The 17569-nt window shown below is 42.6% G+C and overlaps 1 protein-coding gene across 1 annotated transcript in view; it reads left to right on the forward strand.

Annotated features, from left to right (window-relative positions):
* The first annotated feature begins 340 nt into the window (after positions 1 to 340).
* Positions 341 to 17569, forward strand: part of SNX25 (sorting nexin 25) — a 122521-nt gene continuing 105292 nt past the window's right edge. Inside the window, exon 1 of the mRNA XM_080797277.1 lies at positions 341 to 857. Coding sequence (XP_080653403.1) covers positions 450 to 857 — 408 coding nt within the window. The 5' untranslated portion in view covers positions 341 to 449. The remainder of the gene's footprint in view (positions 858 to 17569) is intronic.

Here is a 17569-nt window from a genome sequence, read left to right on the forward strand (position 1 = left end):
GGTCCGACCCCGCCTCCGCGCCGCGGGTGGGCGGTGGGGGCCGGGCGCGGCCGGGCACCTCCCACCTGTCACTCAGCGGGCCGCGGTCGCTCTCCGCCCCCCGCCTGACGGGCACCTCCGGGCCGCCCCCGCCCCCGCTCCGCCTCAGGCTTCGCCAGCTTAAGTCACAACAAGGTCCGGCTACCTGGGCGCGCCCGGCCGGACGGCGGCGGGGCGGGCGCCGGGTGGCGGCGCTAAGGGCTCGTTGAGAGGAGCTCCGCGGCGTCTGTTGGAGCCGTTCCCTCGGTGGGCCGCCGGCGAGGGCATGAGCGCCGACTGCCCGTGCCTCAGGAGCGGCGGCGGCGGGAGCGGCGAGGGGAGGAGGCGCCGCGGAGAGGCCACCGTCCAGGGCAGCGCCGGGGTACAGCAGGGCAGGAAATGTGCCTGTCCTTAGCGGCACAGGAGGCAGCATGCACCCCGATGCCACCGACAGCAGCGGCGCCGGCCTCAACCTCGCGCCGGCCGCAGCCGCCGGCGGCCGCCCTCCCTCGGGCGCCCTGGGCGAGCGCCGGCCGGACCCCCGGGAAGACGCGGCGGCGCCGGGGGCTCCTGGCGGCGGGAGCTGGCGAGTGCCAGTGGCCGTGGCCGCACTCGCTGCCGTGTGCCTCTCCTGGCTGGGGCCCGGTTGCTGGCAGGCGACCGGAGGCGCGGGGCCGTGCACCGTCCTGCTCAGGCTCTGCCTGTACCTGGGCTGCGCCGCGGCCGCCTTCCTCCTGGGGACCCTGTTCTCCCTCGTCTGCCGGAGCCGGCGAGCCCCTCCGCCCGACTTCGTCGCCGCGTGGAGACGGCTGGCCGCGGCCGCCCGCCGCGGGCCGGGGGTAAGTACCGGTCTCCCCACTACCTCGCGCGCCCCGGGCCTCCGCCCGGCCCTCCGCGCTTCCGGTGCCCGCCGCCGGTCTCAGAGCCCCGGGTGGCGGCGGCGGCGTGGCTCGTCCTCTCCGCCCCGGCTGCCGGAGAGGAACCGGGCTGGGGTTGGTTGGCCCCGCGGGTAGCTGCGAGCGGTCCCCCGGGCCCCGCGGAAGGCGGGCTCTGGGCTTGCGAGATGCTCGCCGAGATGCACGTTGTTAGGCTGTGTAGTTGCTCCACAACCACCCCCAGGCACAACCTCGGTAGCTGAATAATCACTCAGAATCTTGGATGCTGCTCTGCAGTTGGCGACGGGCACTCACTGTACGCACGCGCTGCGCCCTATATCGGTCATTGTATTTCTAACCGTTCTCTTGGGGAGGTAACTTTATGACCTTTTACCGATGGGGAAACTTGTTCAGAGAGGCTGACTTGGCTTAATTCTCATCCTGCCAGTACCTCTCATCCAAAATCTGGTGCACTGTGTAGGTCAGTGGCGCAGTCCCAGCTAGTTTCTGTGATTTCGAAAAGGGATGTCAGATATAATTTCAGTTCGCAACAAAAGGAACCGTATTCCCAGTGGGTTTGGGACAGCAGGGCGGTGATTAGGGAAGATAGGAATGAGCTCTTCCCTTCCTTGGTGCCAAACCATTGCTCGATCAACGTCCCAGCTTCCTCTGATAACCTTATCTAAGTGAAACTTGATTCTGTTGTAGCTTGTTAGCTTGTTGTGTTTGGGGCACATTATATCAAGTCTGAGATTTGTTTCTGCCAGTAATTTATTTAACATGGGTTTACTAAGAGAATTATAACTTAAATTTCATAAGCCATAGGATGCAGGATAATGGCTCTAAACAAGCCAGTGAAGAAATAACATACTCCACAAACCAGTGATAGATGAATACACTATTGTTCTAGGGGATTGAGAAATAAAGTCCAGATTCATTCATTCATTCATTCATTCATTCAGAATTGGTCTTGGTAGAATCAGTGCTTTCAACCAAAAGCTGGGCATTAGCTGCTGGGACACAGAGCTAGTGGGCAGTGGCATTGGTGTTGGCAGGCAAGGCGAGCTGCTCTGAAGGTTAGTACTTTAGGGACAGTTACACAGCTTGCACCACTGCCTATGAGAAATAGACTCACCAAGGCAGAAACAGATGTCCCTTTCCCTCCTGAGACTGCTGCCTGGTTTAACACCCTGCTGACCAAGAGTTGCCTGACCACAGCAGGAACAAGTGTCTGAGATCTACAGAGAGCTGTTCAGATCAGCAAAGAGGAGCCTTGCCCAGATTGAATACTCTGGGTTAAGTCCACACAAATTACTGATATTTAAAGTTTGAAGTGTCCGTTACGTCATAGTTATTCTTCCATATATTTAGATGGATAAGCACTCTAAGAGCACAGTAGTTCTGCAGATACCATCTTGGCACGGTTTCTCAAATTCATCCTCCGATCAAAAAGAACTTAATTTAAAACCGTGAATTTGAAATTGTAACCAATGGATAGCATAACTTGGCACTCACTGCTTGACTGAACGATATTGTCATTAAACTGAAATTGCCTAGCCACTTTAAGCTAAGGGAAATGGCAGTGATTCAGCTTCATAAAAATATTTGTTAGAGGGAACATTGCCCTCTGGGTTTTGTATTTGCTTATACTATGATCTGCTTATGGTTTTGTAAATATCAAGCTCTTCATCAAAATTACCCTGTCCTGAGTCAGTCTCTTCTGAATGTACCCTTTAGATAATGGCTGGAGGATTGTAGGTAGGGAAGTCAGGCATCCTCACTCTGTAAATTTGGTATATTAAGGAACAGGAGCTTCTGTTTTCCTCGGTGGTCTCAAAAATTAGTAATGTTTATTTCTTTTAAAAGCCTTCATGAAACAGTCCTTTTTTTTCATACCTAATTTAGCAAGAGTTGATGGGCAGGTGTATTTTTCCTCTTGATTTTTCTCTACAGTGGTAGAAAATAAAGATCCCGATTTTACTAGCTGTTTTATTGATTTATAAATAATGTCCCAATTCTTTAGAGTATTGTAAGAAATTATAATTCAGTCAGTACGTATTAAGTATTTTATATGAGCCAGGTATTATTCTGGAAGCTGGGATTGAATCAGTGAGACACATAAGAGCCCTACTCTCTGGAGATTATATTCTTATGGGAGATCAGGCCATAAATAAACGCGATATTTTTAGATAGTGATAAATGCTTATGAGACAAAAAGTAAGAGTTAAATGATTAAGAGTTCCTAGTAGGTGAGAGCAGGAAGTTTAGACGATGAGGTCAGGGTCAAAACCTGGTGCATTGCATTTTGCCTCTGAAGGCATAGAAGTCTCATGTTGTGGGTTACCACTATTTCCGGGAAAATATATTTCCCCAAACCAGTCCCCCCCCCCCCGCCCCCCGCCAGCTCATTATCTACCCGGACCTCTGGGTAGATAAAACTTGGATTAACATCGAGAAAGATGATTTAGTAGAGGAATTTGAGAAAATAGTACCTTAAAGGTGACAGAAAACGAAGCCGTATATGTAATTCTTCATGTATACAACTGGAAGATTTCAGTTAATAGAAGTGAAGCATAAATTTAAGGAAAGTAGATTATTGGTCATTCTTTGGAACTTGGATTCGTATAATAGTCTTAAATGAGAAAATAAGGGCATTGGGAAAGTGTAGTTTCTAAGCTCTATATTGTAATTGAAATGTATTTTTCACATAAAATGTTACTTTCTTGACAGTACTGGTGTTATTTATTCAAGCCTTAAGTTGTGCTGCATTGCTTATTTTACCCCTTCTCCTAGTTGTGCTATATTTCTAATTTGTATTTAAGTGTTTTTTTTTTTAATGTTCTGTTCTTTATGAATGGAAGCATAAGCATGTGGTGTAGTATAAAATATGTCAGTTCTGTGGGGGTAGGAGCTGGACCACACAGGTCATCTAACATATGTGGAGGGGGAGGCTGTTTAGTAGTGAACCAAATGGCGCCTCTTATGATACAGTGACTATTTTACTACAGAAATTTTGATTCAGCATGAAGAAAAGAATCCTCATTTGTTCTTACACATTTTGGATTCTTCTAGTATGAGTCAGACAGGTCAGAGGCTGGGATCTATCCTTCTAGTTGCCTATCCTTCCTTTCTCTTTTTTTCCTTCTTGGTCTCCTTCTATGGAGAAAAAAATATATATACACCATTAAAATAAGCAACCTCAAAGAAGCCCAAACTAAAAGTGACAAGGGGTTTTTGTGTCTAGAAGTGTTTAAAATGCTTCTGCCTGTTTCACAGTGTACCTATTGGTTAAAAACTCCATGTAATTAGCACCCATGATTGACACCTTTTGTCATTACCTTGTACCTAGCAAGAGCTCAAGGAGTGTTTGCAGATGATGACAAAGAAAATTGTTCTCTCATGCTTTCCCGCTCCTATTAATCCAGTGTTAGTATTTACTGGGCATCTCCTATGTGCATGAATTTTTAGTTTGAAGGGGATGGGAATTACTATTGATTAAAGTAGTAAAAATAATTTTCAACTCAAACAGAAATAATATGTAGTAGTATATACAGGTACTAAGGAAGCTTTCCTGTAAGGTCAGGAAAGTCTTAGAGTTGATATCTGGGCTCCACTTTAGAAAAACTTGGACTTTGTTATAGGCCAGCAGACTGGAGCTTTGATGCCCTGGGGCTGGCCTGCTCCTGGGGTAAGTGTTGTTAGTCCAGCTTTGCGGAGCAGGCTGTCATAGAATGTTCCATCTTGTGCCAGGCCAGTTAACTTATCTGGCCTAAGAGCCTCAGATTGACTGGCCACAGTTACTTGACCCTAGTACATCATCTAAGCAAGGCAACAGAAAGAAATATGACAAAAGTGAATCAGTAGTTTAGAAAATGTATTTTCATTACTGAACTCACAATACACAGCTCATCTTCATATAATGGAAAAAAGGAAAATAAGTTTTACATTTTGACGATAAAAAGATAAGAGAATAGCTTCTTTAGCTGTTTATAGTCTATGGATTTTCTCTTTTACATTGTAACTTAGTAGATGTTTCTTGATTTATGGTTCATAAATTCAAAAAATTCAAAAAAAAAAGTAAGCAATTAATTCATCATGATCAGAAGGCTGATACAAGAAAGTCCACAAAAGTGAATAGTAGCATCTGGGAAACCAAAGTCCACTGCTCTATGAAGAAAACATTAATGAGAGACTTTCCAAAGTTCAAGCAGATAGAAGAGTTCAAGTGGCTTATCAAATCTAATTAATACGCATTTACTGAGTATCTGCTACATATCTGCTATTATGATCTTATTAGATCACTTTTTGCCTAGTTAGCTGCTGAGTGCCTGTGTCCAGCACATAGTAGGAACATAGCAAGCTCTCAGTAGATAAATTTTGCCTGAATAAATGGATTATTGTTTGAGACAAGAACAAACTTAACTATCCTACTTCCATTTTTTTTCTTAAAGATTTTATTTATTTGACAGACAGAGATCACAAGTAGGCAGAGAGAGAGAGGAGGAAGCAGGCTCCCTGCTAAGCAGAGAGCCCGATGCGGGGCTCGATCCCAGGACCCTGGGATCATGACCTGAGCCGAAGGCAGAGGCTTTAACCCACTGAGCCACCCAGGCGCCCCCCCTACTTCCATTTTTAATTGAAATTTTAACCCCAGCATCCTAGAGAAGGGTCAGAGCCTTGCAATAGGTGTCACCAAGAGCTTGGGAAATTGGTCTCTGGAAATGCAGGGCAATGTTTTTAGTGTTGGGGAGGATTCAGAGATGAACAAGAATCTCCCTGTCCCTGCCCTCTCAGGCTGAGTAGACAGGACTGATCAAGAAGACTAGATGGGAGGCCAGATGTTTATAGAGACAGTAAAATATTCACATAGCTATCCATGGTGTTGGTTGGCTTGAATAGGACTTCTAGAATTCCTAAATGAGTTCTTTTACAAATACAAAAGTTCTTTGAGTAAAACAAACTTAATTTAGTTACTTGAGGGGAAAAAGGAAAAAGAGACAGTGATTAGGGAGACTATATACAACCTCTTTGTGACTTTCCATTATTACGCTAATGTGATAAACTAACCCTCAATAATTTGATAATGGATAATGGCATAGTATACTTACTGTCTTCAGAATATTTGCATTTTAACCAGGGGATTTAAGTCATGGTGGCTAGTGGGAAAAAATGTTCTTGAGGAAGATGCTTTTTGAGAACCCCTTAAATCACAGGTCCTCCCTAGCTCTCTTTGTGATCTAAAGGTTGTTTTCCTTTAAATTCACACTATTAATAATTTTAAATTTAATTTTTTATGTAGAGTATAAGTTCACATGTTTTTCTAAAAAGCATATACAAGGGTATATGGTGAAAATTTCTCTTCCCTATAGATAGTTTTTATTGATAGTTGTCTATTCTTCCAGATATATATTATGCACATGTAAGCAAATACAGATATGTATTTAAAGGGAGAAATTTTGTACAGTATTTAAAGGGAGAAGTTTTGTACAGTAAATCTGTACTTTACCAATACAAGAACAATGATTACACATAAAGGACAGTTGGTTTTTTTTTTTTTATATCTTCATTACGAAGGCACTATCCTTTAAGCTTAGGAAACACAAGAAGTTACATATGAATGATAAGTTCAAAGTACGAAGATACAATACATGATTATACCTGGAACAAAAAAAATGCTCATTAAAAACAGGATATGAGTGCTAAGAAATACAGAAAGTGTGATTTGATTTAGCAGGACTCTAAAGGAGGCAATATTTATTTTAATAATTTATACAAAAAATAAGCCAACCAAACTGCTGACAGAATGCCTGTACCATTTAGGATTTGAGTTGCCACTGAGTATATGAGATGAATCATGAGAGCTAGGACTGGAAAGTTAGTTTGGGTCATGTTGTGGGAATCTTCAGTCAAGAGAATAGAACTGGATTTTAGTCTGGAGGCTTGGCAGCTACTGACCCAGGAGGAGGAATGCCATGTTAAGTGCAGTGATAAAAAGTGAGAGTTAATTGGGCGCCTATGTGGCTCAGTCCTTAAGTGTCTGCATTCAGCTTGGGTCATGATCCCAGGATGCTGGGATGAGCGGGAAGCCTGGTTCTCCCTCTCCTACTCCTTCTGCCCATGTTCCCTCTCTAGCTGTGTCTCTCTCTGGCAAATAAATAAACGAAATCTTTAAAAAAAATGAGAGATAATGAAGCTGTGTGAATGGAGACGAGAGAATAAATTTGAGTGAGATTTTTTTCTTTGACGTAAAATATCATTATCATTACAGTTAGGTTTAATTATCTTCTCCAGAGTGTTCCAACATTCTCTTTAAACAATAAATTCAGCCCCAAAACAAAGGGTCCTCCTGTTCACAAAATGAAGACCACAGTTTCCAAGTTTGAATGTTTGTTCCTTTTTTGGAGCCCAAATTTTGGTCCTTTCCCGGGAGGTTTATTTCTGTCTTGAATCTCAAGTTGTTTTTGTTTTGTTTTTGATGTCACCTTTGTAATTGAATGTTGCCTTCTTGAAAATATCTTGGGTTTTATTTCCCAACCTTATTGTTTTGGGGTAAGGAGTACCCCCAGACTCCTGAAAATGTGAGCTCTTGTAGTCAGAATGGTGCACACAGTTGTATAAAATGGTGACTCAGCAGGTTTGGTGCTGAAGGCTCAGGCTTAAGAAAATGAACATTGCCCATGGAAGGCTTTAAGTATTAAAATTATAGCATATGAACTTGTGGCTTAAAAAAAATGCAACTTTGCTTTCAAAAGAAAAATACTGCAAACTTGGAATTTATTTTTTTACACCAGTATTAGGTCCCTTTCCAAATTAGGGTTGGGTGAGTGGGTGGGAATGATGGGAGTGGTAGGCAGCTCTTCTCCAGGGTTCTCCTGGATACCCTGAGCCTAGGGCCAGCGCCTGCATCCATGATTCATTTCTACATCTGTGTTAGACCTGAGGAGTGTGCTAATATAGTTTCTGGAAATGCAGTGAAGGTTTCCAGAAAGTCCAGTGGGTTTGGTTGTATTTTGATGGGTTTCCCAGCTCAGGTCCTGCTTTGGTAGAATGTACTTAGGAGTGTGAGATGTTCCTGCTCTGTGCCTAGGGGTGACTTGTGCTGGTCAGTTACTATAGGCACTGGTCAGTCCAGTACATTTGTCAGCCAGACTGGGGTTTCCATGTCTGAATTGCCATGAGCTGGATGTGAAGAAAAATGTCTGTGGGAGCTCCAGATAAAATGTCTCTGAGGCTAAGGAAGAAAAAGAACAAATAGTACATTTTTAGGGTAAGAGACGTGAACTTGTTTAGGCCACTAGGATCTATTTAATAAGCTTCCAGTTTTGGTATAGAATACTACTCTTAGAAAATTCGATAAGTTTCTACAAATACTTATTTCTTTTACAAAAAAATTTTTTTTATTATTTTATATTAGTCACCATGCAGTACATATTTAGTTTTTGATGTAGTGTTCCATGATTCATCATTTGCATGTAACACCCAGTGTTCCATGCAATCCGTGCCCTCCTTAATAACCATTGCTGGGTTCACCCATCCCCCCACCCCTCTCCCCTCTAAAATCCTCAATTTGTTTCCTGGAGTCCATAGTCTCTCATGGCTCTTCTCCCCCTCTGATTTCCCTGTCCTTCATTGTTCCCTTCCTTCTCCTAATGTCCTTCATGCTATTCCTTATGTTCCACATATAAGTGAAATCATATGATAATTGTCTCTCTGCTTGACTTATTTCACTTAGCATAATCTCCTCCAATTCCATCCATGTTGATGCAAATGGTGGGTATTCATCCTTTCTGAGTAATATTCCATCGTATATATGGACCACATCTTTATCCACTGATCTGTTGAAGGGCATCTCGGCATCTTCCACAGTTTGGCTGTTGTGGCCATTGCTGCTATGAACATTGGGGTGCATGTGGCTCTTCTTTTCTCTACATCTGTATCTCTGGGGTGAATACCCAGTAGTGCAATTGCCAGGTCAGAGGGTAGCACTATTTTTAACTTTTTGACGAACCTTCACACTGTTTTCCAAAGTGGCTACACCAGCTTGTATCCTACCAACAGTGTGAGGGGGTTCCCTTTTCTCTACAACCTCTCCAGCATTTGTTGTTTCTTGCCTTGTCAATTTTTGCCATTTTAACTGGTGTAAAGTGGTATCTCAGTGTGGTTTTGATTTGAATTTTCCTGATGGCTAATGATGTTGAACATTTTTTCATGTGTCTGTTAGCCATTTGTTTATCTTCTTTGGAGAAGTGTCTGTTCATGTTTTCTGCCCATTTTTTGACTTGATTATTTGTTCTTTGGGTGTTGAGTTTGAGAAGTTCTTTATAGATCTTGGATACCAGCCCTTTATCTGTAGATATTTGCAAATGACACTACAGCTACAAATACTTATTTCTAAAGTAACCTGCATTTCTTTAGTTCTCAATCACCTGTATGTGTGAGTGACAGTATATATATGACTGCCATTGATGGCAGGAAGTAAAATTTTATAGGTGTTTACTTCTGTCTGCTCATGCAGAACCTTGGTCTACAGTGCCCCTAACTGCCCCTCCCCAGTATTTCTGAGAGTCCATTGGCAGTGTCCTCTGTATTTGTGAATAAGCTTATTTGTGTTCTTCCATTCATGGTACCTGCAAAGCATTTGAGAGTGGCTTTTCTGCCATCACTGCTGGCAGTCTGTGAAAAAGCGCATTTCTTGTTGCGCTACTAGTGTCTCAATCCCCTGAAGCTGGATATCCAGGTGTGTGTATTTAGTCCTTTTTTTTTTTTCTTTTTTTGCAGTTCATAGTAGCTGAGCGTGTAGCCCTGTTTCTCTTGGATATACTTTTAAACATTTTTTCCCCCACCCTTATTATAGAAGCTGAGGAGTTGATGCTCCTGTTTGCATTTCTTGTGAAGATAGCTCTTCCCTGTTGTCCACCTGGCCAGGAGCTGCCCTTGGAGTCAAAGCTAGAGTTCTCTCTGTCTCCAACCTTGAACCCATACATATAAGTCACCTCGCAAAAGGCCTCTTTATCCTTCAAGTCAGCTGTTACAGATACCCACCTGAGGGCTGCATGCAGGCTTTGCCAGTTTGTTAGACATGAAGTTAACATTTTAACTATTCCAGAAATTTCACTATGTTTTTTCTGAGGCGGTTAATCTCTTTCTCCTGATTTTTTTCAGTTTCACTAAACCCTTCTGAGATTACAATCTCTGGATAAACTCAGGAAGTTGCTTTGTTTTCCAGATTTGAATTATGGTTATTCTTGGATCTCCTTTTTTATTATTTTAGGTAGTCTCATCCTTAAGCCCCCTGTAATAACCATCTCTACACTGAGGATTAGAGATTTATTCCTCTTTGGGGGCCTCAGTCTCATGTATTCAACTGCTTGACTTGGCATTTGCTGTGGTGCCTAAAACTCAGCTAGTTAAAGTGTCCCCATCCCTCTTCTGTTGTCTTTTATGTTCCTGACTTACACCTCCTTACATCAGGTACCACAGCCAGAAGGCTTTGAGTTCCCTGGACATCTCCTTCTCCTCACTCTCCATATGCCGTCCGTCCATCACCAAGTCCTGCCTTCTTACCTCTTGAGCATCTTGCACCCATCTACTTCTTTCCATATTTCCTGCTTCGTCCCAACTGCCATCATGTCCCACCTAGATGACCGCAGTAGCCTCTCAACTGGTCTCTCTGTCTCCTTGTTGGCATATTAAAAATGCAAACCTAATCAACCCATCTTCAACATGTTTAATTAAAATCTGCCAGTAGCTTCCTGTTCTTCCCTGCTCTTCAGCCTCACCTGTCTTCACTACCTTCATCCTCATGTTCCATCCTTAGTTCTTAAAGGGCCATGCTCCCTCCTTCACTGGTGACTTTGTATCTAGCTTCCTCTGCTTGGAGCAGCCCACTGCCCCCTTGCGTCATTAATTTCTTTCCCCCAGACATCAGCTATTGTTTCTGCAGAAATGGTCTCCCTATCTGCTGTGTATATTCTCATGACCACATACCTTTTCTTTATTTTTTCTATCACAACTGTAATTTTAGATGCCCTTGGATGATATCTTTCTTGTCTTTCTTGATCTCCATGAAGACAGAAACTCCCCCATATCTTTAACATTTAGCATGATTTAATAGGTAAATGATAAATCTTTCTTGACCGAATAGCTGGGAATCAACATAATGGTTTTGGAACCAGTCTTCTGAATTTGAATCATGGCTCTGCCCTAGTAAATATGACTACGGGCAACCTGCTTAAGATTTCTAGACCCCAGTCTTCCTATCTGAAAAATGGAGATAGATAATTTCTAGGATTTTTGGGAACAGTGTTATAATATTTGAAAATACAAATTCTAGTATTTGTAGAAGTGCTTTGAATATGGAAGGCGTTAAATGGTAGAATTTACAGTATCTCTTTTGAAAAGAACTTTTTATTATAAAATAAAAAATGCAGATTCAGAGAATCACACAAAATGTATAGTTGGATGAATGATCATAAAGAGAATACCCTTGTAACTTACAAAAACCCCAGAATCCCCTCTAAGCCCCTCTGTATCTCCACCCCATTTCAACCCCTTCTCTTACACCTAAGTAACTGTCTTGACTTTATTAGTAATCACTTCCTTGCATGCGATTATAGTTTTATCATTCAAATATGTATCAGTGAACATCATGGTTTTTTTCTTGCCCATTTAAAAAAAAATAGTTTCTCCTCTCTCCTTTTCTTTCCTTTACAGTTTATCTGTGAAGAACCTGGAGCATCTGTCCTGTGGCATGTCCTATAGTTTGGGTTTTGCTGATTGTGTGTGAATGATGCAGTTCAGCATGTTCCTCTCCTTTGTATGTCCTGCAAATTGGCAGCTGGATCCAGAGGCTTGATTAAACTTGTGTTTGATCCCTTTGGCAGACCAAAGGTGGTGGTGTGATCTTTCATTAGGAGGCACATAACCTCATTTTTCTTTTTTGTTATATTAGTAGCTGTTGATGCTTGATACCAAGTTCCACTAACTTGTTGGGGGTGACAGAATGGTAATGTTTTAATTCTGCCATGGAATCTGTCTGTAGTACAAGCTACTGGAATCTCTTATGCTTCTGGGCAAGGGGTGATTTGCTGGGGTGGACATCTGAGTCCGAGTGAAGGGTGGTGGTCACGTGGCCCATATTTACAATCTGCTGGTGGTGATCCATTATCAGAAATATGTGAATGGGGAAAAAATAAGTGGATGAGGCTTCCAAGAAGGAGATCATGTTCATTTTAATTTCATCCTTTCATTTTTATTTAGTGGTTTGAATATTTTTTAAAAGAGACATGTTTCCCTCATCTATTTGGTTACACAGTAGTACAGTTCACATAGAAAAGCAGGGTAAATGCTAGTTTTTTTCCCCCATTGCTTCTAAAATAATGAGTTGATGGGGGTTGGGGGAGTAGGTATAGGGTGGCTGGGTGATGGACATTGGTGAGGGTATGTGCTACAGTGAGTGCTGTGAAATGTATAAGCCTGATGATTCACAGACTTGTACCCCTGGGGAAAATAATACATTATATGTTAATATAAAAAATTTTAAAAATTTAAAAATTTAAAAAACCTCAAAAAATAAAATAAAATAATGAGTTGATTCCCCATCATCCTCTGAAGGTGATTAGTTGTTTTGTGTTTTGAAAAGAAATTACAAAATTATGGATTTGAAAACAATAGATGGGTTTCAATCAGTTGTAATTATCTTTTTTGAAGCTTAAATAATGCCATCTTTGGCTATCTGGCATAACAGGATATTTCAGGTTCATCTTGAGCATTTTCTCTTCTCACACCTGCAATTAGCCATTTCTTCAAAAAGAGCTCTGATTTCTTTTAGTGGGAAGTGGAATTTCAAGAACCCATTCTGCCTCAGCTCTGAACAGCACAGCCAGACCCAGATTCAGCTGTTGGAACTTCATTTGCTTTATTTGTTTGTAGGGTGACCAGTGGACCTGATTTGCTTAGGCCTGTCTTGGTTTTAGCTCTGAAAGTTCTGTGACCCAAGGGGGGGAAAAAAAAACAACAAAAACTAGTTCTAGGTGTTAGGCTCATAGCTATTGGTTCAGTCATTGTTTCTTGGCTTTCTCTTTGGAGAAATCTGGAAAAATATGTGTGAGATCAGTCTTTCGCAGAGAATTCATCCAGTTGTCAGATTCATGTACTCTGTGTGTCTTCTTAAAGTCAAGTAGCACTTATTTTGGACAGTGCTTTAGTCATTTTGCTACTTGCTTATCATAGCCTATACTGGCATCGTTCGCGGGTTCAGGGAAATAGTTTCTGTGGTCTCTATTGAATTTATTGCACTCCAGTGCATGATTGTGAATACAGCAGACAAATATGTGCACTATGGAGTCCCAATGTGAATGTTAGAGAGTGAATGCCTTAGTAATTATTATAGCTAACCTTAACATTTATTGTACTTACTGTATGCTGGTGGCTATATGTATGTATTACCTAATTTAATTTTTATACCTACCATTTGAGATAGGACTGTTATTTTACAGATGGGAAGATTGAGCTTTAGAGGTTTAGAGTAACTGAATAAAGTACCCAGGCCATGTAGCATGTGGAGGAACTAAGCATTAAACCCAGGTCTCTTTTACTCTGGAGTCTGTACACTTAACCACCTTATTACCCTTGTAATTATTAAAGGCTAGTGTTACCTAATGCAGGTTTAAAAAAAAAAAACTGGATATTCTCTGAGATGGTTCTAGGATCTGTTTAGGAATTAGTGTCACTTTAGAGGTCTCAGGTTGAATAGAATGGTGTTCCAGCTGCCCCTTCTGTGCTCATGATGATCATTACTAATCAAGTATGGCCATTTTTTGTTTATGTTTTTCTGCTGGATCTGGATGAGGTCTCAGAATCCCTTTCAATATAGTCTTCCGGGCAACCACTAAATATTTACCAGAGTTGGCACATAATGTGAAACCCATCTGCTGTTCTGAGTGAGAACCACCTAGAAGGGCAGTGATTCCTCTTGATTCCCGGAGCACATTTCTGTGTCTGTATTACTGTCATCACTTTACTATATGATAATAGTCAGTTATAGAGTCTTCTCATCTGCTCTGGTAAAAGCCACTTTTCCAAACTACATTCCATTAATATTTAATTTCTGGTAGATGCTTTTAGGTACACTGCAAAAACAAAAGGCAGGATGAGAGCCTTGTTTGGTCACATAATTTCAAAAACTAAGTTCTTGAAGCTTTATTTATTTATTTATTTATTTATAAAAGATTTTATTTAGCTATTTGAGAGAGACTGATACAGAGAGAGAGCTCACAATCTGGAGGGAGAGGCAAAGGAAGAGGGAGAAGTGGACTTCCCACTGAGCAGGGAGCCCAATGCAGGGCTCAGTCTCAGGACCCTGAGATCATGACCTGAGCCAATGGCAGACACTTAAGTGACTGAATCACCCAGGTGCCCCGTTCTTGAAGTTTTATAATGTGTATTATTGTGTTAACTTCTGAGAAGTCCTATCTTAAAGGAATCTATTAAACTGTACTTAATCCTGTTTTCTACATGTTACTGATCCCTATATCCCCCCTTTTTAAATAATAAAGAGATTATTAAGAAATAATATACGATTTGTAGAGGTAGGACAGGCCCAGGGGAGGGCAGGCCCCTGTCAAGCTGCCAGAACCATTTCTTTATATTTTTCTGCCCTTCTCTGAGGGAGATTAACTCTCAGACTAGTGGCCAGATGACTGTAGCAGGCACAGGTACCGCAGCCACACAGGATGAAGTCCAGAGGAAGAAAGTCCCTTTTCAGAGCAAGGAAAAAGTTACCAGAAATGCCCCTGGCAATATTCCCTTCACATCTTATTGACTGGGCTTGGGCAGATATCCTTTCCTAACGAATTGTTGGCAAGGGGGATGGGATTTCTGTGAGTGACCTGAGTGGATCCTTTAGGAAGGAAAGAAGTAATAAAGTCAAAACAATGAGCATTTCACTTCACCTCACAAGTCTTCATGACTAGGGCTAACTTCTCTTAGCCTGTCTTCCACACTTCCATTCATTCTTAAAGCTACCTTCTGTTCCTGAATTTACCTTTGTGTGGTGGGTGTGTGAGCACCCACATGCCCCTCGGAAGGCCACTGCCCCCATCTCTACACGGTCACTTCTGCTTGTTGGTAAAAGTCCACTTCAACTGCCCTTCCATTCAGTCTGCTTTACCTGCCCTTTGGGTCTGCCCTGTAAACGTTTATTTCAGTGAGGAGAGGGAGAAGTCTAGGTTAATTCCAGGGTCTGGCATGGGTGGCTGAATGGCTTTAGGTGCCATTTGTGCAGTTTTGGAATGGGGGAGGGTAATGAGTTTTTGCCATGTAGATTTTGAGAGGCCCTTGGATATGTTCAACCTGCAGTGAGGCATGCCGGTGTGCAATCTGACGGAGAGGCCAGGGTGAAGCAAGTAAATTTGTTGGCAGTCAGGATGCAGGTGGTAGCTAAAACTACAAGGTGGGTGAGAGTAGCCAATAATGATTGAAACCAGGGAGCCAAAGGGTGGGTGGAGGAGGGGCTGCTCACTGAGGTGTAAGAGGAAATATTCCAGGACAGGAAAGAAAAGCCCAGAGAAGCATAGAATCAATGGCAGGTAGCATCAGGTGTAGGTTCAGAAGAGGTCCAGAAGGTCCAGAAGGTCAGAGAGGTCCAGAAGGAGGACCAAGCAAGAGGTGTCCACTGAGTTTGACAACTGGGAGGTCTTTGGAGATTTGAGCCAGTGGTGTTTTGGGAGGCAAAGGCAGATGTGGGGGCAAAAATCATATTATTGTGGGTGAAGAGTGAGCAGGAGGTAAGGAAGGAGAGACAGTACATGGACAGTGCTCTCTAGAAGCTTGGCTAAGGAGGAAAGAAGAGAAGGCAGCATTTATAGGAGTGTGTGTGTGTGTGTGTGTGTGTGTGTGTGTTTGGGGAACTTTTGCTGGGTGGAGAGATATAAAAACGGGTTGAAGGGGAATCTTGAAAAGTAGAGAGAAAAGGCCTGAAAGCCTCCGAGCTAGAGGATGATTGATAGGGCAGTGTCCAGGCAGATGGGACCAGAGCACAGGTGGAGGGTTTAGGCTTGAGACTAGTGGGAAGGAGGAACAAAGGGGAGGGTACAGAGAGAGCCTCATAGGAGGTTGGCAGAAAATTCAGATGTTTCAAGCTGACCCCTACTTTCTTGGTAAGTAAGAAGTAAAATTAATTGCTCATGGTTAAGAGGATGACAAATGTAAAAGGTAATTTTAAGAGAGGTGGTTAAAGGTTTGGAAACAACAACAACCACCACCACTACCACCACCACCTCTTGGAGAAAATAACAGCAAAATTATTTGTTGAGCCCTTACTATTGTACCTGGGCCCTATACTAAGTACATTCTTATCCAGTCCTCATAGTGACCCCATGAGATAGTTACTGTTATCCCCATTTTATGCATCAGGAAACCATTTTAAAGAGGTTAAGTGACTTGCCAAAGGTCAGGTTGTGAACCAGGCTTTTTCTGACTCTGGAGCCAGCCTCTCAATTTTTACGCTGTCCTGCCACACGGGAGAGGAAGCCTAGCAAAAGTAAGTGGGCATATTGTTTTATTAGAGTTAAGGGCAAGATGTGGGTTGGAGGCCAGGAGAATGTGGTGACACCCATTGGCTTGGTTGTGATATTTTTTTTAGGAGGACCACTTAGCTCCTGCGATGGAACCAAGAAGGAACCAGGGTGTGGAACAGGTCAGGGCTCAGGAATCCTTGATGAGAATTGCTCAGGTGTCAGCTAAGCCAACGAAGGAACAGAGGCCAGGAGGGAGCTTAGAGAAAGGGGAAGGGCCAGAGAGATCGGCAGTCTCCTAATGCTCATGCCAAAACCTTTGGTGTGGCTACAAGAAAGGGGGAATGGAGAGGAAAGTCCTGGAGGTGAGGAGCCAAGACACTGTGTTGTGGATGTGATGTACCCGGATGTTCCACGTGGTTCATCTTCCTATTTCTCTTGTGACTGAGGAGTTGCCTTCAGGAGCTCTCTGGTAAAATGTTGTCTGAGGAGAAAGCTTGCATTATACACTATGAAATCAGAGACAATGGGAAAGGCTATGGGAGGGGAGAGTGGGGTTCTTGTCTCTTGACTGTTTTGACCAAATCCAGCTCTGGCAATGCCAGTGCCCTTCATGGCATTTGCTTTGAACTATGCTTGGATGATTTTACCAATTAAATGCAATAAGAAGTTAGGTAATAGAGTTGTTTTTCTTTAGAAGAGTATGTCTTCGCCAATTTAAATTTCCAAGAATGGTTTCATTCAGTGCCTGTACTCAGTGTCGACCATTCTAGGAATACAAATAATTTTTGATTCAAGAACTGCATTTAAAACTAGCTCTTACTTATTACTTTAACTGATTTTTCTTGTCTCTAAAGTGAATAATGGTTTGTTAATATTGTGGAATAGAAATGCTTTGGAGAAAGAATTCTTTGAGACTACAAATGAAATACTGTAATTTTCGGGGCATCTGGGTGTCTCAGTGGGTTAAGCATCGGCCTTTGGCTCAGGTCATGATCCCAGGGTCCTGGGAGCGAGCCCCCGTTGGGCTCTCTGCTCAGCAGGCAGCCTGGGTCCCCCTCTCTCTCTCTCTGCCTGCCTCTCTGCCTACTTGTGATCTCTGTCTCTCAAATAAGTAAATAAAAAATCTTTTAAAAAATTAAAAAAAAAGAAATATTGTAA

Source organism: Martes martes, assembly GCF_963455335.1.
Source record: "Martes martes genome assembly, chromosome: 2".
Classification (NCBI taxonomy): domain Eukaryota; kingdom Metazoa; phylum Chordata; class Mammalia; order Carnivora; family Mustelidae; genus Martes; species Martes martes.